We start from the raw sequence: 27,035 nt of genomic DNA on the forward strand, positions 1-27,035 counted from the left end.
TTGGGTCGCAATGATAGTAGTTGTAAGTCATATATTGTGTCTTTAAAGATATGGGTATGCCAAAGTCTTAGTCACTTATATCGACAAGGTTCTTGGGGTCAGGTGATGGTAGGGAGAGAGACAATGAGCATTCAATATTGTTGTATATGGAATCATGTGTACACGTGGATGGTAAAGCTGTCCACAAGGAAATGTACACCTAGTATAACATATTTTACTCGGTGTTCGTATACACAAATTCCATTTTCTTTAGAAGTTGATCTTTTTTATTTACACATGGAAATACATCATAAGTTTGATGCAATCGTTAAGTTAAAAGTTAATGGATAAGACAATCAATCACAATCAACACATGTGAAAGTGTGTTATTTATATCTCATGATTTTAATTATTTTAGCATTTGATTTTAGTTCATTTTAAGTAGTTTTATGGTGCATTAGGATGTGTTTAGTTTATATATGTGTTTAATTGCATTACCAAGGGTTGAAGTGCGTAATTAGCATGTTTGAGGCGAAATCAATGCTAAATTTGTTTATTTTGATAGTTTTGGAGTAAATATGAAAGTGATTAAACGACGAAGAACCATTCATGGAATTATGAGAAATGGCTGAAATGAACAAACAATAAGTTAGTGAGTGATAGTGAATATGTGGTGTCAGCTCTAATTAGTTAATTTATAAGTGAAAAATGAGTTTACTTAAAGGAAAGTGCACGGTGACTGATAAATGTTTATTATTACGTAATAAGAAAATCATTTTTTCAAAAAAGAAAAAAAAAATTCAAAAAGTGACAGGAATTTTTTTTTGATAGTTTGACTGAAAAAAGAACGCATGTTATCTTGTAATATGCAATCACAATATCCCACGTGGCAATTTTTGACCAAAATTTAACAGACGAGCTGTGGTTTTTAGAGTTTAAAAGAGGACGCGGTTGTATAGGCCAAACAGTAAACGGCACGTAGTGTAATTTCGAGGATGAGGCCAAAATAGAGAGAGAGAGAGAGATGTCAGCCTCAGTTTTGATATCGCCGGCGATTAGGAGGAGGAGCGTTTCCGTGGCAATGAAGGTTGCTGTCATCGGAAGCGGAAGTAGAGTTTCCTCTCCTCTCACTTGTCATTAATTAATTAGTTTCCTTCCTTTTTGTCATGAAAAATAAGTATCCAGTTTTGTGGGATCAGCAGTATCAGGAGCAGTGTGCGCATCGACTCTGGCCAGGAATGGAGTCTCCGTCACTATCTTCGACTCCGGTCGTGGTCCCGGTGGCCGCACGTCTCAGAGAAGGTTCCTTTGCCTTGCTTGAATCTCTAGATGCTTGGTTACTTGTAGGCAGCAGCAGAGTGGTTGTTTGTTTGGGTTTAAGGGTTTTGAATTGCAGGGAGGTTGGGGAAGATGGGAAGGAGCTGACGTTCGACCATGGAGCTCCGTTTTTCTCTGTGACCAACTCTGATGCAATGGCCCTTGTTCACGAGTGGGAGTCCAGAGGTTTTGTTTCTCAGTGGAAACAAGTTTTTGGGAGTTTCGATTGTGCCTCCAACAAGTTTCTTGGCAGCATCCAACAGGTTTTGTTCTCGACCTTGCCTTTGTCTCATTCATCTTTGAGTTTGAGTTTGAGTTTTTTCCTTTAAAAAATAGGAAGGGGATGCCAACAACAACAAGTATGTGGGTGTTCCAGGCATGAACTCTATATCAAAGGCCTTGTGCAACCAGTCCGGTACGTTTCTTTCCTAGTTTTTCTATTCTGTGGGATTCATTCAGCTCTTAAACATATCAGTCATCGTAGGTGTTGAATCTATGTTTGGAACTGGTATTGCCAAGCTGGAGTGGTTAGAGGAGGAGATACCATGGCTGTTGAAAGATTCTAAAGGACAAAACCTGGGTCGTTTTGATGGAGTGGTTGCATCTGATAAAAACATTGTTTCTCCAAGGTTTACTCAAGTAACCGGACTCCCACCTCCTCTGGGTATAACTTGAACCTACTCTCTCTCTCTCTCTCACTCCTCCTACTCTTACCCTAGTGTCACTACTATCTTATCACATTTATCTCTATTTTTCTTTTTTTCACATAAGACTTAAATCTTGTCCCGGAGTTGGTCACTAAGCTGCAAGATATTCCTGTTCTCCCATGCTTTTCTCTTATGCTAGCTTTTAAGGAACCATTGTCTTTGGTAAGATGTCTTCTTCCTGTTCAGCGTGTTACTAATGTTGGTTGATACACCAATCCAATCTACTAGCCAAAGTGTTTGAATTCATCTGGCTTTGCGTTTTCTATGATTCTTGATTTTAGATACCAGCGAAAGGCTTATCTTTCAAGAATTCTGAGATTTTGAGCTGGGCTCACTGTGATAGCACTAAGCCAGGGCGGTCCACTGATAGGTAGGTAACAGCTGACTTCGCTAACCAAAACATAAGTGTGGAATTATTAAAGTACATGATGAGCAGTTTAGTTGCACCCAAATTTTATAAGTTTGGTTCACCATTCTAAAATCTTTATATATTTTTTTTTAATAGTGAAAGATGGATACTGCATTCCACTCCAGGCTATGCCAGCAGTGTTATTGCCAAAACCGGCCTCCAAAAGCTATCGAGCGAAACACTTGACAAAATATCTGAAGAGATGTTCAAAGAGTTTCAGTGCTCAGGGCTTGTTTGTTCTCTCCCCTTTTTCATGAAAGCCCACAGATGGTAGGCATGACTGACTCTAATTAATTTGTACTTTTTGATATCTCTTGTTAGCTTATTAGATCTGTTGTCTATCTATCTATAAGGGGAAGTGCGTTCCCAGCCAAAAGCATAGCCGTAGAGGAGAGGTGTCTCTGGGATAGAAACAGGAACCTAGCAATCTGTGGAGATTTCTGTGTCAGTCCAAACGTCCAAGGTGCCATACTCAGTGGCTTAGCTGCAGCTTCAAAGCTTTTGCAGGCTTCCAGCTGCTTATAGGTACCCCCTACTCTGTGTACCTCAAAACAGAGTTAAATATTTATATATTCTTATTATAAGTATTCTACTTGAATCATGTAATAGTTACAATAACAGTCTTCCTCGTAAACTTTATCCGCCGATGAGGCAGACATATCATGTGATCTTCCTAAATTTCTACTTTGTTTCTTGATGAAGTGACAGCAAGCGCACTTATTTATATGTATATATATATATATGGAAATGCCATTTGGAGTGCTTGTCAATGGTTTCGAATTTTCGATTAGCAACATCTATGAAAGTAAGCAATATTTAGTACCTAGGCTACTTACGAAATTGAGTGTCGTGCAAGTAATCTTCTTGTAAAGATATGGGTTTTGCCTGTGAGATAGATATGGGTAAATAAACGATGGTCGAGGTGGACGCTCTTCCTTTTTGCTATTGTTGAGATCTCTTCCGAGTGCATTTTTCCCCTCTTCTCACATCGCATCTGCTTCTCTGTTGTAATATATTCATTCAATCAGCCCATTGAGTATGTAAAAAAACTCTTGTATTTCTCTACAAAGAGCATCCTCTGGCTCTGTTCCCTCTCTAAGGCTAGCGTCTTGGTCGTGCTTGTCTGCCAACTCCTGACCTGTGAATTCAGGTTCTCCTGTTCTCTTTTGCAAGTTTCAAGCAGTTGCTTCATCGCCATAAACTCCTCAGAGGCCTTGAAACGCATATTCAGTTTTAAGAGTTTCTATTTGGAGCTTTTGCCTTGTCTTATCTTTTCTCGTTTTATAGACAAAAATAGTGTCTTAGGAATTAGGAGAGAAAAATTGCCATATTTATGGTTTATGGAAAAACTAAAATAGTAGAGTACCAAAAACCAGATGGCAAAATAAGTCAAGGTTCATATATCATACAGTAGTAGAGGTAGAGAGAAACCAAATTTCAGTTTTATAGAGAACTGGAAGAAGAATCAACTCAAATCTTGAATAGCAGACCGGAGAGCGCGGTTTGGGACAAGGTTCCGATGAGGAAGCTTGAGATTTGTCATGGGTGACGTATCGTGACCTGTGCTAAACCATTTATCAATAGCTTCTGCTTCGTATGTAAATCCATCCGCAGCAAAGTGTGGATCTTTCATCACCTCCTGCAAAAGCAAAACATATTATATCATGTCTACGAGATTGAGTGTTGTGCAATTAATCATCTTATAAAAAAAGGGGGATTACTTGTGTGATGGGGCAGTAAAAAGAGGGCGGTGGTTGACGCTCTTCCAAATGCTTTCTTGTGAGCTCTTGTACTGTTTGGAGAGCACTATCCCTCTCTTCTCGCATTGCATCTGCTTCTTGGTTGTATGCTTCTAGTAGTCCTTTGACTATCCCAAGCTCTTCTTTTTGTCTGGAAAGAGAATCCTCTGTTTCTTTCCTAACGCTCAGCTCTTGGTCGTATTTGTCCTGCCAAGTTCTGACCTGCGAGGTCAGGTTCTCTTGTTCTATCTTACAAGTTTCAAACACTTGCGTCATCGCCTCCAACTCATTCCTTTCTTTATCAAGTGCAATTTCTGATTCTTTCCTGAGAATCAGCTCGTCCGTGTAGTTGCTCTCGAGCTCCTCAGCTTTCAACCGCAAGTTATTGTGTTCGTTTTCCAGAGTTTCTAGTTGAAGCCTTACCTTGGCAATGCTCTCCCTTTCTATTGCAAGCGCACATTCTGTTTCTCTCCGAAGCTTTGATTCATTTTGGTACTTTTGCTCCAAACCTTGAGCATGTAAATGCAATTTACATTTGTCTTCCTTGTAAGATTCAAGTAGCCGTTTCATCAAATCTAGTGCTCCTTCATTTCTAGCAAGTGCATCTTCTGCTTCCTTCCTAAGCGTGACTTGTTCATTGTAACTGCTCTCCAGCTCTACAGCCTGTAAATCAAGCGAGCGGTGGGCGTGCGTTAGATAGAGAGAGAGATAATCACGGCCGCACAAAATGCGCATTTGGATGGAGGTAATGGTAGTATAAAGTGTTACCCGTGAATTTTGCACTAGCTGCTTGAAATTTTCATCACAAAATTGAAAGTCAGCTAGAACTCCAACAAAGGACAGAAAACAATTCATAGAATCGGTGTTCCTCTCAGGTGGGAGGATGGGATTCATGAGCACCTAACAAGTAATGTACAAAAAAGCCTTATATATATAATATGATTTTCTTCTTTTAAGTTGCTCAGTTAATTAGCAGATTTAAAGAGGCAAATTAAGGTTAACCTGAATAATACTTTGGCGAGTAGTTTGGGAGAGCATCCTATTCTTGAAGATTTCAGCCAAGAGACGCACGGTCTTGATAAATCTCCAACAGTCAGATTCGTCAACGTAAACAAGTGGTGCATGCCTATCAGTTTCAGGAGATGAGTGTTCAAGCTCCATTCGGCATTTACACAAGAAGAGCCTCTCGAAAGTGGTAATCTCGCCGTGACAGTCAGCTGTTGGGAAAGGAGGAAGGGAGTGAAAAAGATGGACGGATAGACGAGCGGATAAGACATTGGCAGTACTGTCCACCATCGCCATATCTAAAATGAAACACACTAGAGACTGCACCACATATCATATGTATTAAAGCATTAGATATTTAGATACAAAAGAACAAAAAAACTCAGGAAATATATGTTGCATGGAGATGCAAATATAAAGAAAAAGGCCACGCACCTTGATAACGAAAGCAGAGGGGGACGCTCTTATAATGGTCTGGACGATCTCATCCTTTATCTTGTCAAAGTTCCGCTCAGTCAACCAGTTGAGCAAACTAGATCCAACCGTTCAGTATATTATTATTATATCAAGAGGCTTTACCCACAAAGGAAGCAGAAGAATGAAATGGAAAGGTGAGGCAGTGTAATTACCTCCTTGCCTTTTCTATAACTCGTTTCTCCTCGTTGGAATTCCCTACAACTCCATACGAAGTCTGAGAGTTCATCTTCGACATACAATCAAATGCAGATGAAGTTTTATAATCGATGAAAAGAAATAAGAAGAAAAAATGATGATGTGAGTAGCGAGAATTAATTACCTGGGCCAAACTCCTGCGAGAATCCATGCGTGAAAGATGCTAAACTTAGTTCTTCTTCTGAAACTCTTGTTGACTTCACAGTTCACACTCTCCTTTGAACTTCCCGAGCATCTTCTTGAGAAGGTAAAGCAAAATTAACTCATAAGAGCAGCGTCGTTTTAACTTCATCATCGTAGTCCTACGAAGGAACGACGTGTCTATTTTCTTCATTTACCTCGGCCCAAAATAAGGAGGCCCAAAATAAGGAGGTTTTAGGCCGGGCAAATCTCCAAAATAGTACATTTTTAAGTTTATATCACAAAAATAGCACTCAAAAACTAAAATGACCAAAATAGCATTTTATCTTTTGAAAATTTTAATTTTTTTATTTTTTAAAATTTGAAATCTTATCCCCAAAACCTCATTTTTCAACTCTAAACCCTAAACCCTAAACTCTAAACCCTAAACCCTAAACCTTAAACCCTAAATCTTAAACCCTAAATCCTAAACCCCACCCTTTAACTCTAAACCCTAAGTTTGTGATTTTTGATAAAAAATTTTGTGACTTTTGACCTTGATTGCTAGTTTGAGAACAAAAAATTGATTTACTGCTATTTTTATCTTTTTGTCTTTTAGGCCTATTATTATTGGGTTCTTTAAAAAGATAACTATGATGAGACTGTCCTCCGTTTAACTGCTCCTAGAGACGACAACTCTAACTCCACGCGACAAAGGTTAATGCTTTTATCAACCTGTGTTGCATTCTCTCTGGTGGATTTAAGGGTTTAGTGACATCTTAAAAGTCTTTTTAAGTGCATTATCTTTTTGTTTTTGTTTTTGCCGTTCTTCTTTTGCTATTGGATTGATCTTAATCCAAGGTTTTTTTAGGATCATATTACTAGTAACCGTAATTGTAAGTTAGCTAAGTTTTGCTATGTAATGCGATACTTGCCCGAAAGACTAGCCTTTCTTCTCCTTTCGTTTCTATAATGAGAGATACCTCTGTGAAACCTATAGTTTAGGAAGCTTGCTCCACGTGCATGTGGATGTTGCTTCCATGGAGCAGACTTTTTTGCTTCAGTCCCTTTTCATGCTGTGCATATACATTGCTTGAAAAAGGTTTGTCAGGTTTGGTTACTTTCCTAAGAAAAATTAATGCACTTCTACTACCTATCTCATGGGAATACTTGTTACTGTGTAGATGAACAAGGCTGGCTAATTAGGGGGGACAAACGGTTCAACCACTCTTGCTCTATCTCCGTGTGTCCCCCAATTATATTAATAGTTAAGGAGTTCAATTATTTTGTTTTATAAATTTATATTTTTATTCAAAAAAAATTGAAAAGAGCCCAAAAATTTATATTTTTATACAAAAAAATAAAAAATTGAAAAGAGCCCCAAAAATTTGATACGTACATAGTTTTAGTATTATCACAAAATAGAAAAAAAATTATTGATTAAATTTAAAATAATTTAAATATTATATGAATTTAAATTTTTAAAAGATTAAAATAAAATTTTCCTATGGCTCAAGTGTTAAGCCGGCCTTGTAGATGAAAAGAAAATGGGGGTATGAATCAAAGAAATTATAGAGCCTAGTGAAAGAGAAGACACTTTTTATCATCCGAACTTGGGGTTCTTGATGATAGTATTCCTCCTGGCTTTATCAGATCGTTGGTGGTGTTAAGAGGATAAACCTAGTAGAACAATGTTGGGATGTTGAAAGCCCATCGTGGCCTCCTCTTATATAACATCATCCTTTCTTTTATTATAATTGAAATCACATAATTTTCTATTATTTACTAGGGTAGGCCCGTACTAGGACGGGAAGTAAATAATACAAATTACTTAATATGTTTAACTTATTCTTAACTGAAATTAATATTAATATTTATATTTTTTACTAAAACGATTTATCTATTTATTTGACTATTTATTTTAAATTCGTACTTATTAATCATTAAAAGTTTTATAGGAGATTATTATTTTGTTTTTCTTAATGTTTGTTTTAGTTTGACTATAGTAATAGTTAGAATTAGTTTTAAAACATTGCTCGATGAGTTGCATGAAGTTATAAGTAATAAGTTGCGAAGTTTGATCAATTCTTAAAAATACATAAAAATATAAAAAGAGGAAGGTGAATGTAAGTTCTTGATCACATTACTGCACGATTTGAATACATCAGATTGAATGACTTCAATCTGCTAATGGGCTTATTTGCTGCAGAAGAAAAGGGGATGCTACCACACAAAGAGCGTGAACGACTTCACTTTCCCCTTGCTGATAATAATAATATAGATTATCATAATTATTTTGCTATAAAATTAAAATTTAGGTCTTGAAAATATTAAAAATATAAACATATTAGTATAATCAAATGTTTTAATTTTTATTTGTTAATTATGTGAAATAAATATTTATAATTTTAAATTACAATTTTTTTATGTACAATGGTTTATTTAATATATATATATATATATATATATATATATATATATATATATATATATGGACCATTTGATGTTTTAAATACATTTAGTTCAAATAATAGGAGTAAGAGATGTGAGAAATTTTATAAATATTAAATGATTGTTAGGATCTGTCAATTTATGTTGTTTCATTTGACGACGTCTCTTCATGAAATTTTTTTTTCTTCAAAATATGTAAATTATTATATGAAATTTTCATGTAGAATGCTAATTTTAAATGTCATTTTGAAATGTAATAATGCTTAACTTTAGTTATATTTTTAGTTAGTTTCAGTTGCAAATAGTTAGAAGTTGAAACTGTATGATAAATGAAAATTTTCAATTGTTTATTAGTGAAATATTAAAAACCGGATCTAAAAGGGATTAGGACTTACCCAAAAATGAACAAAAACTCGGTAAATGTCTTTATGGATTCAAAAGTTCTCTATCTTTAAAGTCTATAAAAAAAACCACATGCATCTAATCAGAAAATGTCCATATATTATTTACTCAGAAGAAAAGAAAAGGAATTTATTTATGATAATATATATTTGGCAAAAAAATGTCCATATAATCTTAGTGTATTACATATGTGGAAGAAAACAACAAAACGGGATTTATGTCATTTGCAAAAGATGGAGTGAAGTTGGAGATGCCCTAAGTGTCCCATTATTTGATTTGTTTTAGTTTTTTTTATTTAGAACATTTTTAGAAATTTCTTAAAGGGAAACACCGAACACGTCATCCACTTATGCGATCGAAAGATTTTTTGTCTACTTGAGATCGAAAGAGTCTTTCGTCCTGTAAATCTTTGACGATGTGGCTCTGTTCGGACTTCCAAGTCATTCTCTACCACTGAACTGAGCGACAATATATCAAAAATAATAATATATTGATTAAAATATGGTTAATTTATCTAATTAATTAATTTTTGTGAACCAAATATTTACATAAATTTATATATTCTCGTAGTTATCTTATCGAATTAAATTATATTCTACACATATTCAACTTAGAACTGATTTTTTTTATTAATTATTGTGTTTATTTATTTATCGAATATTAATTTATTGAGTTTCTAGTGCATGTGTAAATTATTTACTTTTTATTAATTTCTGTTTATATAATGAATCTCCACGTAATTGACTGAATGTACCATCAAATTTGGGTATAATCGAGTATGAACCAAAATCAAATTGGTTCCGGGTTGTATTGATCTCAAGGCTATGTGTAAAAGAGATTTTGTTAAATGAATTAAACCAAAAATATATTTATTTATTTCAAATGAAAACAAAGCTATCGTACTGAGTCAACAACAAACTCCAGTTACTTTAAAGTAACTAAATCTGAAAATTCATTTCAGCATATGAATGGAGCAACCACATTAGTATCGCTGCAATACAACCCGTTTTGTTATTATAACATTCATACTCAAGAAGCTCTCTCACACCTAAAAACAGTTACTTGTTTGTGATCTTGTAAACTTATTGTCTCACCAAGTATGATATGTATTGAATCAGGGATGTTCCATAGGCTTGCCCCTTGGTGCGTACTCTGAAGTTTGATCAGTCAGACATCCACTAAGCTAAAGATCTTCTCCAACGCATGTAAAAGAATCCTTCGGATATTCCCTGCTTCTATATTATCCTTCCATGTTTCTTGCCTTAGAATATTGATCATGCTCTGCAGAGACATCTTTCAGTCTATCTAACAAAAACCATCCAAAATACTCCCATATACACGCACCAGTCGTTTCTTAGAGGTGTTGTTTCAAGTACAAAAGAGAGCATACCTGATAATCATAAAGACCTGTTCGCCTCTCATCTTCAGACACATTACCTCTGCAGAAAAAGACACGGTTCCGTGGATGTGTTTAGGACGATTATAGAGACGGCAGCGTCAGGCTTCCAGCTCGCCGATTCCATTCATTCTCTGTGTTGACTGGATCCGTACGGATCTCAACATAAAACCTAGAATCTGAACGAAGTGGCTTAAATTCAAATTCAAAAACAGGATGTTATCGAACAGTGAGACTGATCCACTCACAGTGAGTTTGTTCTCCGGCGAGCCGGAGAAGGCATCAACGCAAACCTGGAGGAACAGATTCGACCGGTATGTTCATTGCATAAAGATCCCTGCGTTTACATCAAAACATTACATTGTTTGCTGTGACTAAGGTAACAGAGTAAACGTGTAAAATACTCTGGTGTTTTGGAGAAAACAAACTTACATGGAGCCCTTAATTGCATCTGTGGCAGCTTGTGCTGAGAGGAAACCTTCAACGTCCACTTTTCCTTGTAGGTTACTAATATATGCATATTTTATTTAAAGCAATCCAAATATATGGGTAAAAAACTTTATATGTAGGATGTACTATATATATAAACGCCCAAGAGTATAATGTACGAAGGTGAAACTTGCCTTGACATTGAAGGAGTAGAGGACTGTTTGTTCCATGGTAGTCATGTAAGTGTGAAGAATAGAGAGATGAAGATCCTCCAAAGAAGCAATAGTCTTAATAAGTTGTCCTGGTCTTCTTCTTGAAAGTTTCTTGATCATGGCATCAAACTCTAGCAGCTTCACGTCCACATCAGCCAAGCACGACTTGTTCTCAGCTGTTTCTTCCCGGAGCGCTATACCCTCTAGTTTTAATTAGCGCGTTAGCAATTGAAGCTATTGGTGAAGAAGAAGTCATTGTAATGGTCATGTCCCCACTTTTCCTATTACCGGTTCTCTGAGGATTCTCAGACGCTTTTGTGACTCTAGGCATTGTAGAAGTTGCTCAAGCTCTCTCACAAACTCTATTCCACCTATGATCGACGCTTGATCTCTCTGTTATATACATGCATATTAAGAAAAATATTTTAAGATAATGAATACAATCACGAAACGATGATGTATATGCGTTATCATGATACCCTTTAAACGTAGGATCCAGACATAAGAGACTTGAGGACACAAAGATGCTCGTTCATTTGCTTCCTATTCCTATCGACCGCAATATGTCTCATTCGTTAGCTTTCTACTTCTTCGCTTGTCTTGCTTGTTCTTGCTCTTCACCTCCTTTGTCATATCATTCTTGTTCTCACTATCTCCTTCTTCTTCTCCAGTAAACCGACTTGTTATCGTCGTTAACGCCTAAGGATTCACCTAAGGATTCACCTAAAAAGTTTGGTGCCTGAAAGAAACTGGAGTATTTATATATAGGTGAGGAAAAAATTATTAAGATATATATAGGTCAATTGCCTTTGAATCAAAATTTTCACCCTGCAAGTTGACATGGTTTCAAACTAATGTGATACATTAAGACAAAGTTTATGGTTTTAATGATTGTTACCTGATCCATCAGGCATTATACCAATAGGACAGGCACGGAGGAACGATTCAGTTAGCCCATGCTCCTGCACAAATTTATCAATCAACTCATAGCTAGAAGGATATATGAGAAAAGAAGTTTCTGGTGTTATTAGGAGTTGTGAGGATGATGTTTATTAAGAAATAAACTATATAAGACTTTACATATAAATTACAAAATACCTTGATTCTCATCCAAGATTCCAGTGTGGATCGATTGATCAATGACATATTTTCCAAAAAAATAAGAGGGTTACCTGGAAGATGGGTGTTGGTGTTCGCTAGACCAAGCAACTCATCATTGCAGAACCTGAAACGTTCTTGAGGAATTGGTGAACCTGGGTCGGTTAAGTCTTTCAAACCCGTCTCATTATTGAACCGGATCGACAAAGGAGAGTCGGACAGCTCAAAGCCGCTAACAGAGTACACTTAACCGACAGTGAAAAGATGCCTGAATGTGTTCAAGAGGTAGACGTTCACGGTGGCTTGGGTGAGAGGGGCCTGCAATGCAGGACAAATTGGAAACATAAACAAACGAAATAAATATTTTAATCATTAACAATAAACTAAAGCGATTGTTAATTTTTTTCATAATCAAAAGACATAAGCATATGGATGTCCCTGTACGGAGTATTTGAATTTTAGGTATGAATAAAAATATACGAACAAAGTAAAACAGAATCAACAATCACAACAATGATCATATCCCAAATATTTGAAGATAACAAAAACTTCTGGAGAATAACGAAGACATGAATGTATTGATCTCCGGTGAAGAACTATTAGGTTTGAAAGTTTCATAACCAAAACACAACAACGTGAGAAAGGATTAAAAAACAAAAAAAAAAAAACTACATAGTCAAGCCGGATTTACCTTGGCGTCCATGAGGAGCATGCTGACCCTCTCCGTCACGATTAACATTCCTATCTTCCCAGAACCTAAGTAAACGGACCTAGGCGGTGGAGGTGCAGCGGCTAGCCTTCAAATCGGCGAGGAAGACAGAGGAATTAGCCATTATCGACTTTGATTTCTTCGAAAACAGTTTATGGGAATGTAGTAGGATTGTGAGAATGATGTTTATGGGAAGAACACATACCTTTTTGTAAGAGAGGTGAGAGTATTGAATGAGAAATCATCGACGATATAGGTGCTAAATGTAAAGGAAGTCACCGGCTCAGTGATTCCAGACAGATATTATAGAGAATGTGAACCTCGAACAACCTCCATTAGAGTCTGACTCCATCACATATTCAAAGCGAAGAACCCTAGATCTATCGAGGAAGAAGATGAAACAATTCGATCAAAACCCCTAGGATGAAACAACGCTTTGCAAGAGCGAAGCTCACATTGAATGTTGAATGTAGATCGTGGAGGATGGATTTAAAGAGGGCTTTAAGAGTAGGAATCTGTAACTGGTAGATTGCTGGATCCGTAGGAAAAAGATGAAGCATCTCGATCGAAACCCTGGGGTATGATTTTGCAACGGCTGGAGAAGATAATGGGATGAAACCATAGAATCAAAAACTCTGCGTTCAGGCATATGTCTTACTCTGTGTTTTAAAGATTGGGCTTTATAAACCAAAACAATGACAAAGAACGAAGCCCAAACGAAACATGAATAAATGAAACGCAGAGTTTTGGTAAGGTGGACAGGTGTCGCTCTCAGAACGCACGAATTGATGACGTGGCAGCCTCTGAGAAGAGCTTATTAATATAGATTTATTTTTTGTTCAATAACAATATAGATATTACTGATCATTAATTTGAAGATTCATGGATATAAACTTACAAATGACATTACTTTGATGTGGTAAAACGTAAAAGTAGTGAGCAGCTTAATTAAAATGGGGTTAGGCCACAAAAGCAACATGAGATTGATTTTTTTTTTTTTTTTTTTGTGGTAAATCATCCACTTTTTCTTCTACAAGTTCAAATATCTTGCATTCTTAAGTTTTTGTAAGGAAATAATAGGTGAAATTAATATGAATGTATCAGAGGATACTGAACGTTAAAACCCAGCACATCACATATACTTATTACAACAGCTCCATCAGCAAGTTCTAACAAGACTTCTCAACATCTAAAGAAAAAGAAAAATAATTAAAGTTAGAAAGAGAACAAAGTAAAGTTCTCATTTTCGAGTTTCTAAAAATATATATGGTGTTTTGGTATTATGGTTAGAGATGGTTCAAGAAGTTCAAATGACAAATGTCATACTAGGCATGGGCGTATTATACTGAACTCGAAGCCCACACCTTAATCCAAACCGAACTTGCGGGTCCAGATCGGTAACGGATCCGTTCAAAATACCAAATGGATTTTAAGGCCCAACGATTTGGGCTATGGGTCGGGTCGGTTATAAACCGATATCCATATATAAGGTAACCGATTAAACCGAGCATTTATATCAAGCGTGTATACATACATTCATTTACACATATATTAAGAATATCTTCGGTTCTTGGGTTTCTTTACGGAGCTTTGTCGAACCCTAGTTACGAAAAAGCTTCCTCGATTCTTGATTGTCATCATTAAGCAGCTTAAATGGCTACTATAAATCACCTGTCCTCTCCATATCCTGCTTCATCTGACCATTCTAGAATTCAATCGCAGGTATTGTATCTCTCTCTATCTTCGACTCTTGTTCTTTTTGATCTGAGTTGTTTCGAGTCAAATCAGTGTTTGATTAGCTATCTATTACGGTTTGCATGTGTACTAAGCCGAGTATGAGTCGACTTAAATTAGTTTAAGATACGGTTTGGTTTGTGGAACTGTTTTTGTTTGAACTTAGGATTTTTTAGAGTTGTTGTAGCATAGTTTATAGCTGAAACTAACTTTGTGTGTTTCGTTTATTTTTCTTTTTCAGATGGACTCAACATCATCTCTTGACCGAGAAACCAATAACAAAGATGACACTACAAGAAAACGTCTCATATATAGCATGAAGAAAACGCTATTACAACGTTATGGCGAACGCTGTATCTTCCCCCGCAATCTTTTCTCGGGCACTTTAGATAGCTTTTTTGTGTATGCTATGTTAAAGTATTAGTTCGATAGCGTTTTTTAGTTGTCCAATTGTATAACTTATAATAACAAATAATAATTGCTATTATAGCATTATTAAAAAATAAAAAAAAACTTATATATCGAAATTGTTTACAAAATAAAAATATTTTGAAAAATATTATTTGATATCGAAATTGTTTACAAAATAACCAAACCTAAACAAAAACTAAACCAAAATTTTATTTGATATCGAAATTGCAACACAGGAGCTTCTTCTCCTCCTCTGGTAAGCATGCTATGTTGTCGGACTGGAAGCAGAATCAGTCTCTGCAGTGATAAAGGCAATGCCGCCATGAACTCTCGCCTCAGGAGCTTCTTGTTTAAACTAATTGTATAAACTAACAAGGCTAATTTCAGAAGCATCAAGCCTTTTACCAGAGTTGCTAATACCTGTAGATGTGCCAGAGCACCTCTGATGTCTTTTGCAACATGAAGAGGAAGGACAAATGTGGCGCAGCCAGCAGAGTAGACTACAATATATTTTAGAGGTGGAAGAACACTATGGTTTTGGGCAGAGAGTGCAGTAGCCACAAAATCAAATACAGATACCTACAACCACAATCTTTATATCCGGAAAACACAGGGATGTTTCAGTTAAGTTGAAGATATATGCCAAAAAGGGTTGAAGTGATCCTGTTATAAGAAGAAGAGAAAACTTACGACTCAATCTGTTTTTCCTTAAACCAATCCACAAAAACATTAGACCGTCTTTCTCCATCAAACCCACAAAACCATTAACGCAATTCTTTCGCCTAAGAGTGACACAGCCGTCACTCTGCATAGCTGATTCATTATAAGGAGAAGAAATCAAGAGACTTGAGAATCTAACAAGCAGTTTTAGAATCTAACAAGGGGATATTACCACGAACAAGTTATGATACAATGAGGAGGATAGGGAATCTCAGGAATATTAGTCAAACTTAGCCGTCTTCTCCACCATCTTCGAGATCTGTTCGTTGTGATTTGTTGGAGCCTGCAGAATCAGGCAAACATAACTCGATCCGTTAGAAAAAAAGCCGACTTAATCTCCGACCACCCAGGATAGATTTTTAAGAACCAAGCCAACGAAGTTACCTCAGAGCTTCTCATTGGCGAGGATCCTCAAATCCAGTATGTGCTGTTGAATCGAAAAATCCGATGGTCCGTACACAATGTTATTCGCCTTGAACTGTGCGGGATATTTCTACAGACATGAGCCTTGGCGGAGGGACAGAGAGGATGGGAGAGAGCCGTAACTAGAAAAACTAAAGGGATCCCTATATTTCCCTGACAACAGATTTCCTCCAGTGCCGTGCATAGAATCGAGTCCATCTCACCATCCGCCGTACTCCGTTAGGTTAGGTAAGCGGAAAATTTCCCATCGGTAAATCATTCAGGGGATTTCCGCAAGGAAATAATCTCCCAGGATGAACAACATAATCAAAGGAGGAAAAATATTTGTCGGAGATTAAGTCGGCAATTAGGTCTTGGAACGAAGAGGAAGAGAAAGGAGATGGAGAGCAAAACCTAAACCGTGAAAAGCTTCTTTTTTTTTCCTTTTTCACTTTTCTTCCTTGTTTTATCTATGAAAACAAGAGGGAGAATTTCATTTTCCTTTTTTCGCTAAGTACTTAGCGGGAAAGTGAAATATTTTCTCTGCATGTACTAAAGATGGCGTTTTTAACATATTTAACATCCGAAAAAGACAAACAATAGCATAGATATTTGAACACGCTATCTTAAATTATGAGTTATGTCAAAGATAGCATTTTCGACCAGAACGCTATCTTCTTATGCTATCTTTACCTCCTCCACTTGTAGTGTGATAAAGGGGAAATTCAAACACCGAATAGTGGTGGCAAGAGGAAAGAAACTCCGCCAACTAGTGAAGCATCATCTCAACCGACCAAAGAGAAGCGTATTCTCCCTACAAGATCAGACGTTTGGGAACATTACACAAGAACTAAAGAAGATCGAGACAAGTGATTATGCAACCACTGCAAGAACACATTGTCCTGTCTCAAAACTTCAGGGACAGCAAATCAAAAGAAACATCTTGAAGTATGCAAGAACCATCTTGCTTGGTCAGCTGGACAAAAAAAATAAGCAGCCCGTTATTGATGATGTTGGGAAACATAAGAAGGCAAAGGTGACAGAAGGTCAGTTTAGAGAAGCCAAAAATCAGATGGTTGTATTAAGCCAATTGCCTTTATCATTCTTTGAAAGTGTAGCATAGAAACATTTCGCAGACAAGGTAAATTCTCTATTTCTCTTATATGTATGTCTTTGGCCTTATCATTTGTTGTAACTAATATCTTATTTTGTTGTTTGTTGACAACCGTGTTCACTCCTCATTCAATAAGAACCTCGACTAAAGACATTGTCAAGATGTATGTGGGAAGGAAAGAAGCACTCAAGAACTGGTGGTTCTTGTGTAACAAACAACGAGTATCTCTGACAACAGATATTTGGGTTTCCCAAAATACAGGTTAGCTATAATATTTGATCAATTAGACATCAATTTAGTCTTTGTCTGAAACTGATCATACGATGCTATGTTCATTTTATATAGGTGCAAGTTATATGGTCATCACAGCGCACTTCATTGATGCTTCTTGGCTGTTGAAAAAGCTGATCATATATAGGATTTAAACACATCACGGATCACAAAGGTTAGACTATAGCATCTGTTCTTCTAGAGTGTTTGGCTGAATGGGGAATATATAAGGTTTTCTGCATAACCGTAGATAATGCTACTGCCAATAGTCCTACTTTGAGGAAGTTTCAGAGTACTTTTGCTTTGAGGTCGGATCACTCTTTTGTGTTAGATGAGGAGTTTTTACACATGAGATGTAGTGCTCATATCATTAACATGATAGTTAGAGATGGAATGGCTGAAATAGATCATAATGTGGTGGCTATCCGTAATGCTATCTCCTACGTTAGATCACATACTAACAGGTTGAGATCTTTTGAGCTGAAAGTTGACTCAGAGAAGATCACAAGATGAAGTTTTCCATTGGATGTGAAGACACGGTGGAACTCAACCTATCTAATGTTGACAACAACTCAAAAGTTCAAGGTGGCTTTCGATAAGATGGAGACAGAGGACAAGCTCTACAATGATCACTTCTGCGAGCTTGAGAATGGAGAAAAAATGATAGGACCTCCTCAGCTAAGGGATTGGAATGCCATTAATAAGCTGTGTTGGTTTCTGATGATTTTCTACAACTCGACGTTGGTGGTTTCAGCTTCAACTTCCCTCAATTCACATAGGTGCTATGGTGAGATAGTAACTATCGCGACTACCTTGAAAGGACTCTCTGGCAGCTACGATCCTGATTTGAAGTCTAAGGCGACAAAGATGCTTAAAAAGTTTGACAACTACTGGGATGGTGTGAAGAACATTAACATGATTATAATTGTGGCGACTGTATTCGATCCTAGCAATAAGTTGGAGCTTGCAAAGATGTGTTTTGAGGAGTTATATGTGGTTGATTGCATTGAGTATAAGGAGATGTCTGAGTCTCTGTTCAGTCTCTTGAGAAGTTTGTTCAAGGAGTACAGTGCAAGACATGGAGGCGGTTTAGATCCAAGTGACCAGTCATCTCAGTCAACTGAGCAAGCTCAGAGTCAGTCTAGGGACCAGTGTATTGAGAGGATGGATCTTGTTGACGATTAAGTGGGTTACAAGAGGATGGATGTTAGGTACAAGCAAAAACTCAACGAAATAGGGGTTAGGGAAAAGAATGATGAGTTGGAGACTTATCTTAGAGATTCTGTGCAAACCCCTGACCTGATGATTGGAGTGGAGTATGATGTACTGTCATCTTGGAGAAAGAACACATCTAAGTTTTCTATCTTGTCTGAGATTGCTCGGGATGTGTTGGCCTTACAAGTCTCATCAGTTGCCTCAAAGAGTGTTTTTAGCACTAGCGGTAGGCTTCTTGAACCACATAGGAGTTGTCTCACACATTACATGGTTGAGGTTCTAATGTGTACCAAGCAATGGGTGAAGCAAGACCTAAAGATGGAGTCAAGATGCACAAATACTTGGTGATCTTGAAGAAGTGGACAGGCTTGAAAGAGTTAATATCCGAGAATTCAATCTTCAAATCTTGTACTACTTTGTTTTTGAGTTACCGTCTTTCAGTGTTCAATAAACGTTTTTACTCTCTTTTCAGAGTATGGGGACACAACAATTCCACTAGAAGACTAAGAAATTTGAGGCGTCAAGCTTGAGAAGATATGTTCATGGCTTCATCAGTTCAAGAATTTTGTTTTAAAGTTTGCTTTTGTATGTTGAATGTTGTTTTTTTTAAAGTTTGCTTTCGGATCATGGCTTAGATAAGCTATTATGTTTTGTTGTGTTGAACTTATCTTATGCTATCTATTTGGTGTGTTGAACTTGTGCTATGTATTTGGTTTTTCCGGATATGTATGGTTATTTTCCGGTTACAGTTGGTTACATTTGGTTATATTTGGTTTATTTCGGGTGTTTGGTTATTTTATTTTTATTAAAATCCGAAACCGAACCGAAACCAATTTGTTTTTGGGTTTCCCCGGATTTTGAAACTTTCACCCGTACCGATCCGAACCCGGTTACTTCTGAACAAACACCGTACCGTAAATCTCCAATAATCGAATGAGACTTACATGCTTAGATCCGAAAACCCGAAAACCTGTTTACACCGAACCGAACCCGAAGGGGGACCGAACGCCCAGGACTATGTCATACCATTAACATTTGAGTTGGTTTTGCAAAACTAAAACATAACTGAGTAATTATAGTAGTATTATATTTTTTTTCTTGAAATATTTTTAGAGGTTCTGACCAATAATGTTACTCTTAGTTTAAAAAAGTGAGAGCAAATAAAATGTACACAATTGGGGCCTCTTGTTAAACTGAGGACTATTAGTATTGGGCCTTACAAAGGTGGGAGGGAGAGATAGAAAGAAAGAAAGATAGAGAGGCGAAGAAGAGAGGCAGAGAATAGGAGTGTGTTAAAATGGCGAGAGCAGCTTGTAGCAGCGTCGTCACGGCTCTGTCTTTGCTACCGTCCAAGTCTCATCATCTCTTGAGAAACCAGTTCAGCTTCTCCGGAAAATCAAACAAGTTCGTGGGAGTTTTGACTCTGGAGAGGCGATGCTTTTCTTCCACAGTAAGCATGAGCCTCAAAGCCGGAATCGTTGGTCTTCCAAATGTCGGGAAGTCCACTCTCTTTAACGCCGTCGTAAGTCCTTTTTTTTTTTTGTGTGGTTATTATGAGCTTCTTGCTCTCTCTCTCTCTCTCAGGCATTTCGTCAAACACCTTGCGTTTGTGAAAAATGTCTTTTTTTTTTTTTGTAATCTTTTCCAATAAAGGTTGAGAATGGAAAGGCGCAAGCAGCTAATTTCCCCTTCTGCACAATTGAGCCGAATGTTGGAATTGTGGCAGTTCCTGATTCTCGTCTTCAAGTGCTCTCTAAGCTCACCAACTCTCAGAAAGTGGTCCCTGCTTCCATTGAGTTCGTGGACATTGCTGGTCTTGTCAAGGGTGCCAGTCAAGGCGAGGTGTCGTCATTATTCTCTCCTCTCCTCGTGTCTTGTATCTTATTACAACAAACTCACTCACAAGATTGATTGATTGGATTTTGTATGTAGGGATTAGGGAACAAGTTCTTATCTCACATCCGTGAAGTGGATTCGATCCTCCAGGTGGTCCGCTGTTTTGAGGACAACGACATTGTTCATGTCAATGGCAAAGTTGATCCCACCTCTGACATTGATGTCATCAATCTCGAGCTTATCTTCTGCGACTTGGATCAGATTGGCAAAAGGCTCGACAGACTTAACAAAGGCAAGCCTAAGGATTCCCAGTCCAAAGTCAAGGAGGAAGCTGAAAAATCTGCTCTGCAAAGAATTCAGGAGGCCCTTCTGGACGGGAAACCTGCACGCTCTGTTGCATTGAATGACCTCGAGAAGGACGCCGTCAAGCATCTCTGCTTGCTTACCATGAAGCCTATGATCTACGTCGCTAATGTTGCTGAAACCGATCTTGCCGACCCTGACAAGAATTCTTTTGTTCAACAAGTTAAGGCTCTTTCTTCGGATTTGCAGTCTGGTCATGTCGTTGTTTCTGCTCAGGTCAGGAATCATACATACATCTTTCTTATGCGCTGAGGCCAAGATTTTACTTGAACAAATCTTCCTTCCTTTCATTGAAACCAGGTTGAGTCTGAGTTAACCGAGCTTCCTCTTGACGAGCGGACTGAATATTTGAACTCGCTAGGTGTCAGCGAGAGTGGCCTTGGGAACCTTATCAGGGCCACATACAGTCTGCTAGGTTTGCAGACCTACTTCACTTCTGGTGAAAAGGTGAGATATGTTCACATCAACAGTATTAGTTTGAAACACTGCCTCTAAAATATCCATTCTCCTATGGCAGGAAACAAGAGCCTGGACGATACACGCAGGTTAGTTGGGTTCTCAACATGCATTGTTTTCTGGGGATGCGAAAGTAATTTAGTACAAAACTTTTGTTGTTGATACAGGCATGACTGCACCACAAGCCGCTAGTGTCATTCACTCTGACTTTGAGAAGGGTTTTATTAGAGCTGAGACTGTAAGCATTTTTATTTCCTATTACTGATTGATTCTCTTGTACAGTTATAATATTGTACCCGGACATCATTTCAATTGTCACTTGTTTTTGCTTTTGTTTTCAGGTTGCATATGAAGATTTTGTCTCTGCTGGCTCTCTTGCCGCAGCAAGGGATAAAGGACTTGTGGGTTTCTTCCCCTCCATCCATAAAAATGAGCTCAATATATCATATGATTCTCTTCGCCTACTCAGGAGTTTTCTTGAGTATTATTTGTTTTTTCTTTTGGTGCAGTTGAGATCAGAGGGTAAAGAGTACATTGTTAAAGAAGGAGATGTGATGCTTTTCCGCTTCAACGTATAACAGAACCCTGAGATCTCAGTCACTTTGTTCACAGGTTGTGTTTCTGCACTTCCTCTTTTATCGCATCGGAGGTTTCATTGCTCTTGGTTTCGGTGGATATTTTTCTTTCATTTTTACACTCCGAGAAAGTAATTTGTTATGAAGACAGAAGATGAGATGTTTCTGGAAATTTTATGCAATATTCAATCCCCTTTATTATATGAATCTCTTATTTAGGTTCTTTTTTGGAGGTATTTTTGCTGAAATATTTTTGACAGAAACATATGCATGAACTTGTGTTTGCTGCCTTTTTTTCGGCCTGACAAAAACTTCACAAAACGAGTAAAAACTAAGTATGAGTGCATAAGAATGTAATCATAATACAATAATAGAGAAGACTCGGTATGGAATCAGAAACCATGTGAACTTTCTTAGAAGACGAGCCAAAATGCAGCCGCAGGATATTTTTTTATGCTACGGAGAGAGAGTTCTATTTTCTTTTACTGTTACAATAACATCGAATGGTTAACAAAAAAAAAAAAATAGCTCTGTGGGTTGCACATGAACTAGCCACTGTAAACAAATCCGCTGAACATCTTAAGTACCAATATTTTCATGGACCATCCCTAACTGAACAAAGGACGTGATGTCAAAAAAAAAAAAAAAAAAAACTAAACAAAGGACGTGTATATTCTTCAAATGTTCAATCTCACTGTTTTAACGTGTTCGACTTCAAGATTCCAATCACAAAATCTCTAAAACATAACATAACCTAAGAATCAAATGCTGGGATGGACCAGAAGGGCACAAAAATTCTAGAATAGACCTTTTTTTTTTTTTAATTTTTTAATGAATTAAAAATAAATCAAGATTAAATAGAAAATACCACAAAACCTAAAACTTCAATATATTTACATATCCAACCAGTCACCTACCCACTTACAATTAACCCGACCCGACCCGACCCGTGTTTTAGTAACCCTAAATCCCTAAATTCTTTGTCTTCGACAAAACCAATGAAACCTACAGAGTAAATCACGATCTCCCTCTATCTCCCATTACTAATCAAACTCGGCAACAATCATCTTGAATCTGATCTATTTCTCCAATTTCGTGTCACTCATTGAAAAACTATGTCTCCAAAGACTCGACTCGCCGAAAAAAATAACAAAGAAGATGCGCTGGAGAAGAAGAAGAACGAGTCAATGGCGAAGAAGAAGAAAGTTGCGGCGGAGAAGAAGAAGAAGGACTCCGCGAGAAAGAAAAAAGAAACATCAGTGAAAAGAAGGAGAGAGGCCGTGAAAAAAAAAAGAGATGCGGCGAAGAAGAAGACTGAAACCGAGACCGCAAAGAAGAAGAGGAAGCGAAACAGTGTTGTCGACGGTGGGTCCTCGTTGAATCCAACCAAGCGGGCTCGGAACACCGCATCTCCACCGGAACAGAAACATCAAGGCGATCATTCCCCAGCACCATCAGCGGAATTGCCTTCTCAGGCCGATGTCGAAGGTACACCAGGCCCAACGCATCCGAGTGAGCCACAAAAATCACCTACTCAGGCACCTAGTGAGGCTGAGAATCCACTGCAACCTCCAGTAACCTCACTTTCAATCTCAGAATCTGCCACAAATTGTCCTTCACATCGTGTAGACAATCACGATGAGGAGATTGTATCCAACAATAGAGATTCACACACACCCGAGGCTGCCATTGACCATACTGCGCAAAGAACGGTAAACAACTCAATTTACAATAGTTTTGAAAATGTCTATGATTGAGTTGAACTAACAAATAGGTGGAATTATATAAGTAAGTGTAATGGTACAAATAAAAGAATGAAACTAGTTTAACTAGTAATAATATGCTGTAAAAGAAACTTAGTGGAACTAGTACAACCATGCTAAGTATAACTAATATAACCGGTACAACTATCAAAAGTATAACTAGTTTAACTAATACAACTCAGTATCGTATAACTAGTACAACTAAAAGAGTGAAAATGATGTAACTGGTAATAATATGTTGTAAACAAATTTAGTGGAACTAGTATAACTAGTACGACCACATTTTTTATAACTAATATAACTAGTACAACTAGATTAGTTGTGATGTGTAAGTTATAATACTTGTACAACTATGGTTTAATATTCTGTAATTTTGTTTTGTTTTTTTGCAGGAGTCTGAGGATATGGCGGTAAACCCCCTTGGACCAAATGAGTTTTTCTTCAAACCGAAGGATTATCTGAAGCCTTGTAAGCTTCAATCAAGATGCCACCAATACAAATTCATGACGATCCTTGGGGGGTTATATGAATCAGAAAAGAGGTGGTTTCTCGAACACCCACAGTTCAAGCACTTGTTCCACATGGTTTGCACCTCAACTAGAAAGATGATGGGATTGTGGATGTTGCTACTCCGCACCATTGTTACGCATAAGAGTCGGCAAGCGTGGTTTTCTGTAAATGGTGTTCCTATTCGGTACTCGATCAGGGAACACGGTCTCATCTCAGGTTTATACTGCCACCAGTATCCTGAAAATTATCAGAGTGGCTTAAGCATGATGTTTGCGGAGAAACAGTTTAGGAAAATGTTCATGAAGAAGCTGAAGAAGCTGAAGAATAAGAAGAAGAAACCAGAGGAAGAAGAACTAAAGGTGACAGTTCAGGATGTGGAAGAGAAGCTTTCGCAGATGAAGCTAGATCGTACCAATGACCGGCTGAAGGTGGCTATTCTGTACTTTTTGGCCACAATTATAGATGAGAAGTCCAAATATGGAGGCCCCATCGATCCTTTTCTTCTGCAAATTGTTGATGATCTAGAGCTGTGTAATAAATTTCCATGGGGACGTTTCACGTTTGATCACTGCATGAAAGATATCAAACATGTGAAGGATCATTTTAGAAGAGGACTGCCCGAAAACCCGAAATGGACATTTCCTGGGTTCATCAACCCTTTAGAGGTAAATTGCATGAATATTTCAGAAGCATATAGCATATGATATATGAACTAATATGTTTGCTTGCAATGATGTGCAGATATTGGCATTTGAATGCATTCCTGTCCTGAAGGCAGAATTTAGAGAACCTGTGCCAAACTACGACCCTAGTTGTCCAAGAATGTGCAAGTGGAAGTTCACATCAACTGGGACAACATGATATGCACTGGAAGAACTTTATAAGGCTCTTGGAAACACAAAGGTGAAAATTTAGTAAGATGTTTGTGGAATTTTTGATGAAACTTTGGGTTCAGTAAACTTAATAATGCTTAATCTGTTTTTTTTTTCAGACAATTTCTAGAATTTTGCCACCAATTGAACGTGAGCAACAAGTTATCTACCAAACAATGGACGAAGGATGTTGGGAAGATATGGAACTTTTAGATGATGGGGATGATGATGATGCAATTGTTGATGTATGGAACAAGTTCATAGTTCAGGAAAGAGGGCAGATATTTTGGGAGGATATCTGCAAGGAAGATATTAAGTCTCGAAGTCTAGAGATAGAACAGCTAGAAGGGGATCAACTGGAGGAGGAGGAGCATGAGGCTGGGAACGAGCCTCCGATGATTGTCGGTGGAGAAGCTGTGGCAGATCTTGAAAGTTTAAAAGAAACGGTGATGAGTCTGATGAGTCAGATGACTACAATGGAAGGGAATGTTAATAACAAGCTTGAGGGCTTTGACAGAAGGCTAAAAATGTTGGAAGGAGATAGTATTGGGAGAGAAGGTTTTGAAAATATGGACTTTCAATATAATGAAGATGGTGGAACGTCTGGACAGCAAGAGAAAGGTATAATTACATTTTAAAAAGTATTATTGTTGTGTGTTGTTCTTGTGTTGTGTGTTGTTTTTGTGTTGTGTGTGGAAAAAAAGACAAAGGTATAAATACAATATTAATCTTGTGTTGTGTGTTGTTCTTGTTGCAGGTAATGAGGACGAGGAGGATGAGGATGATGGGAAGGAGGCTGAGCATGATGATGATAATGGCGAGAAGGATGATACTGAGAAAGAGCATGAGGACGAGGAGGCTGAGGATGATGGGAATGAGCACGAGGACGAGGATAATGACGAGAAGGATGATACTGAGAAGGACCATGACGAGGAGGCTGAGGATGATGGGAATGAGCATGAGAACGATGGGAAAGAGCCTGAAAAGGAGCTAGAGGTGCAGCCAGAAAAAGAGGCAACTGGTAACTTGTTGTGCTGTGAATTTGGAGCATTGACATTGCAAATTGGTTCTAATGTGTTCTGAGATTGTTGTAGATGGTGCTGAGGACGATGGGAAAGAGCCTGAAAAGGAGCTAGAGGTGCAGCCAGAAAAAGAGGCAACTGGTAACTTGTTGCGCTGTGAATTTGGAGCATCGACATTGCAAATTGTTTCTAATGTGTTCTGACATTGTTGTAGATGATGCTGAGAATGATGGGAAAGAGGCTCAAAAGGAGCTAGAGGTGCAGCCAGAAAAAGAGGCAACTGGTAACTTGTTGCGCTGTGAATTTGGAGCATTGACATTGCTAATTGGTTCTAATGTGTTCTGACATTGTTGTAGATGATGGAGAGGAATATACACTTCGAGTAATGGAAGCAGCTGCAGAGAAGGTTGAGGCAGAAGCTGCAGATAAGGTTGAGGCAGAAGCTGCGAGAAAAAGAAGCAATGGCGAGGCCAAAGAGGGTGTTGAAGCCTTCACACTTGCAGAAGTCTCCTTTTGTTAAGAAGTGATTGAAGTTGTTGCTTTTATTATGTTAGGAAACTTGTTTGTGGCTTTTGTTAAACTAGATCTTTTTAAAACTTCTACTGATGTAAACTTTGTTAGGAAACTTGTTTGTGGTTTTTGCATTATAAAAACTGGATTTTCAGTTGTGTTTAGTTTAATAGAGAAGATTTGCAGGTATTGGCTATAACTAATATTACAGGTTTTAGTGAGTCTAAGTTATTAAAAATGGTACAACTAGTACAACTATCAGAAAGATGGAACAATTAGCTTAAATAACATGTGTAAAATATGAGACACAATAAAATAGCTTTCGTAAACATGTTATAAACATGTTAAACGTGGTTGAACAAAAATAACACATAGTTGTACTAGTAAACCAGTTGAACCAGATTGCAACCGAAAATGCAAATCTTAGTTGTACTAGATAAAAATTATAATTTCATCGGTTGTACTACTTGTTTAGGTTTACTTACATGAGCCCAAATATTATGGACGCATAAATATTGCAAAAATACGTTCTATGTATGTTTTCAAAAATAACATGGACAAACATATTAACAAATCCTAAAAGTATAAGGTAGATGAAGAGACCATATGTGATTGTG

General features: G+C 37.5%; 4 protein-coding genes and 1 pseudogene across 9 annotated transcripts; 3 read left to right on the plus strand and 2 right to left on the minus strand.

Moving 5' to 3' along the window:
• Window positions 1–910: 910 nt before the first annotated feature.
• Window positions 911–3,113, plus strand: BNAC06G11190D (renalase). Of its 2 annotated transcripts, none has more exons than XM_013847533.3 (9): window positions 911–1,088; window positions 1,182–1,281; window positions 1,376–1,559; window positions 1,633–1,711; window positions 1,781–1,960; window positions 2,068–2,165; window positions 2,285–2,373; window positions 2,509–2,682; window positions 2,766–3,113. In XM_013847533.3, exons 1-9 carry the CDS (start codon window positions 1,004–1,006, stop codon window positions 2,935–2,937), a joined length of 1,161 nt encoding a protein of 386 aa, XP_013702987.1. In that variant the 5' UTR covers window positions 911–1,003; the 3' UTR covers window positions 2,938–3,113. The 2 variants fall into 2 exon arrangements, with proteins under 2 accessions (XP_013702987.1, XP_013702985.1); XM_013847531.3 differs by having other exon boundaries at window positions 953–1,088; window positions 1,179–1,281.
• Window positions 2,891–6,301, minus strand: LOC106404853 (putative U-box domain-containing protein 58). Of its 2 annotated transcripts, none has more exons than XM_048760742.1 (7): window positions 5,953–6,301; window positions 5,786–5,859; window positions 5,592–5,688; window positions 5,154–5,477; window positions 4,920–4,937; window positions 4,134–4,814; window positions 2,891–4,051 (listed from the first exon to the last, which is right to left on the minus strand). In XM_048760742.1, the coding sequence occupies exons 1-7, from the start codon at window positions 5,977–5,979 to the stop codon at window positions 3,878–3,880; spliced, it is 1,395 nt and encodes a 464-aa protein (XP_048616699.1). In that variant the 5' UTR covers window positions 5,980–6,301; the 3' UTR covers window positions 2,891–3,877. The 2 variants fall into 2 exon arrangements, with proteins under 2 accessions (XP_048616699.1, XP_048616698.1); XM_048760741.1 differs by having other exon boundaries at window positions 4,920–5,051; window positions 5,953–6,296.
• A 3,352-nt stretch (window positions 6,302–9,653) lies between these two features.
• Window positions 9,654–11,745, minus strand: LOC106404088 (annotated as a pseudogene).
• A 7,980-nt stretch (window positions 11,746–19,725) lies between these two features.
• LOC106406375 (ribosome-binding ATPase YchF) lies at window positions 19,726–21,942 on the plus strand. The gene is made up of 8 exons (XM_013847017.3): window positions 19,726–20,033; window positions 20,165–20,353; window positions 20,444–20,926; window positions 21,011–21,157; window positions 21,228–21,255; window positions 21,334–21,404; window positions 21,508–21,567; window positions 21,676–21,942. The coding sequence occupies exons 1-8, from the start codon at window positions 19,809–19,811 to the stop codon at window positions 21,742–21,744; spliced, it is 1,272 nt and encodes a 423-aa protein (XP_013702471.1). The 5' UTR covers window positions 19,726–19,808; the 3' UTR covers window positions 21,745–21,942.
• A 226-nt stretch (window positions 21,943–22,168) lies between these two features.
• Window positions 22,169–26,582, plus strand: LOC106404578 (acidic leucine-rich nuclear phosphoprotein 32-related protein 1-like). Of its 4 annotated transcripts, XM_048760743.1 has the most exons (7): window positions 24,629–24,679; window positions 24,756–24,917; window positions 25,006–25,507; window positions 25,644–25,907; window positions 25,981–26,049; window positions 26,123–26,191; window positions 26,265–26,582. In XM_048760743.1, exons 3-7 carry the CDS (start codon window positions 25,063–25,065, stop codon window positions 26,426–26,428), a joined length of 1,011 nt encoding a protein of 336 aa, XP_048616700.1. In that variant the 5' UTR covers window positions 24,629–24,679; window positions 24,756–24,917; window positions 25,006–25,062; the 3' UTR covers window positions 26,429–26,582. The 4 variants fall into 4 exon arrangements, with proteins under 4 accessions (XP_022560305.1, XP_048616701.1, XP_013700746.1 ...); XM_013845292.3 differs by lacking the exon at window positions 25,981–26,049 and having other exon boundaries at window positions 24,622–24,679; XM_048760744.1 differs by lacking the exons at window positions 25,981–26,049; window positions 26,123–26,191 and having other exon boundaries at window positions 24,621–24,679.
• The last annotated feature ends 453 nt before the right edge of the window (window positions 26,583–27,035 follow it).

Source organism: Brassica napus, chromosome C6 (genome assembly GCF_020379485.1).
Source record: "Brassica napus cultivar Da-Ae chromosome C6, Da-Ae, whole genome shotgun sequence".
NCBI lineage: Eukaryota > Viridiplantae > Streptophyta > Magnoliopsida > Brassicales > Brassicaceae > Brassica > Brassica napus.

Excerpts from the sequence above, each read along its gene's own strand:
- LOC106404578 (XM_022704584.2), top strand. The coding sequence starts at position 22,857 with ATGTCTCCAAAGACTCGACTCGCCGAAAAAAATAACAAAGAAGATGCG. Across the intron at positions 23,454-23,896 it reads ACCATACTGCGCAAAGAACG|GAGTCTGAGGATATGGCGGT; the intron begins GTAAACAACTCA and ends GTTTTTTTGCAG. Across the intron at positions 24,680-24,755 it reads GGTTCATCAACCCTTTAGAG|ATATTGGCATTTGAATGCAT; the intron begins GTAAATTGCATG and ends AATGATGTGCAG.
- BNAC06G11190D (XM_013847531.3), top strand. The coding sequence starts at position 1,004 with ATGTCAGCCTCAGTTTTGATATCGCCGGCGATTAGGAGGAGGAGCGTT. Across the intron at positions 1,961-2,067 it reads CGGACTCCCACCTCCTCTGG|ACTTAAATCTTGTCCCGGAG; the intron begins GTATAACTTGAA and ends TTTTCACATAAG. Across the intron at positions 2,374-2,508 it reads CCAGGGCGGTCCACTGATAG|TGAAAGATGGATACTGCATT; the intron begins GTAGGTAACAGC and ends TTTTTTTAATAG.
- LOC106404853 (XM_048760741.1), bottom strand. The coding sequence starts at position 5,979 with ATGGATTCTCGCAGGAGTTTGGCCCAG. Across the intron at positions 5,689-5,785 it reads GTTATAGAAAAGGCAAGGAG|TTTGCTCAACTGGTTGACTG; the intron begins GTAATTACACTG and ends GGTTGGATCTAG. Across the intron at positions 4,052-4,133 it reads TTTACTGCCCCATCACACAA|GAGGTGATGAAAGATCCACA; the intron begins GTAATCCCCCTT and ends TTGCTTTTGCAG.
- LOC106406375 (XM_013847017.3), top strand. The coding sequence starts at position 19,809 with ATGGCGAGAGCAGCTTGTAGCAGCGTCGTCACGGCTCTGTCTTTGCTA. Across the intron at positions 20,354-20,443 it reads AGGGTGCCAGTCAAGGCGAG|GGATTAGGGAACAAGTTCTT; the intron begins GTGTCGTCATTA and ends TTTTGTATGTAG. Across the intron at positions 21,568-21,675 it reads CAGCAAGGGATAAAGGACTT|TTGAGATCAGAGGGTAAAGA; the intron begins GTGGGTTTCTTC and ends CTTTTGGTGCAG.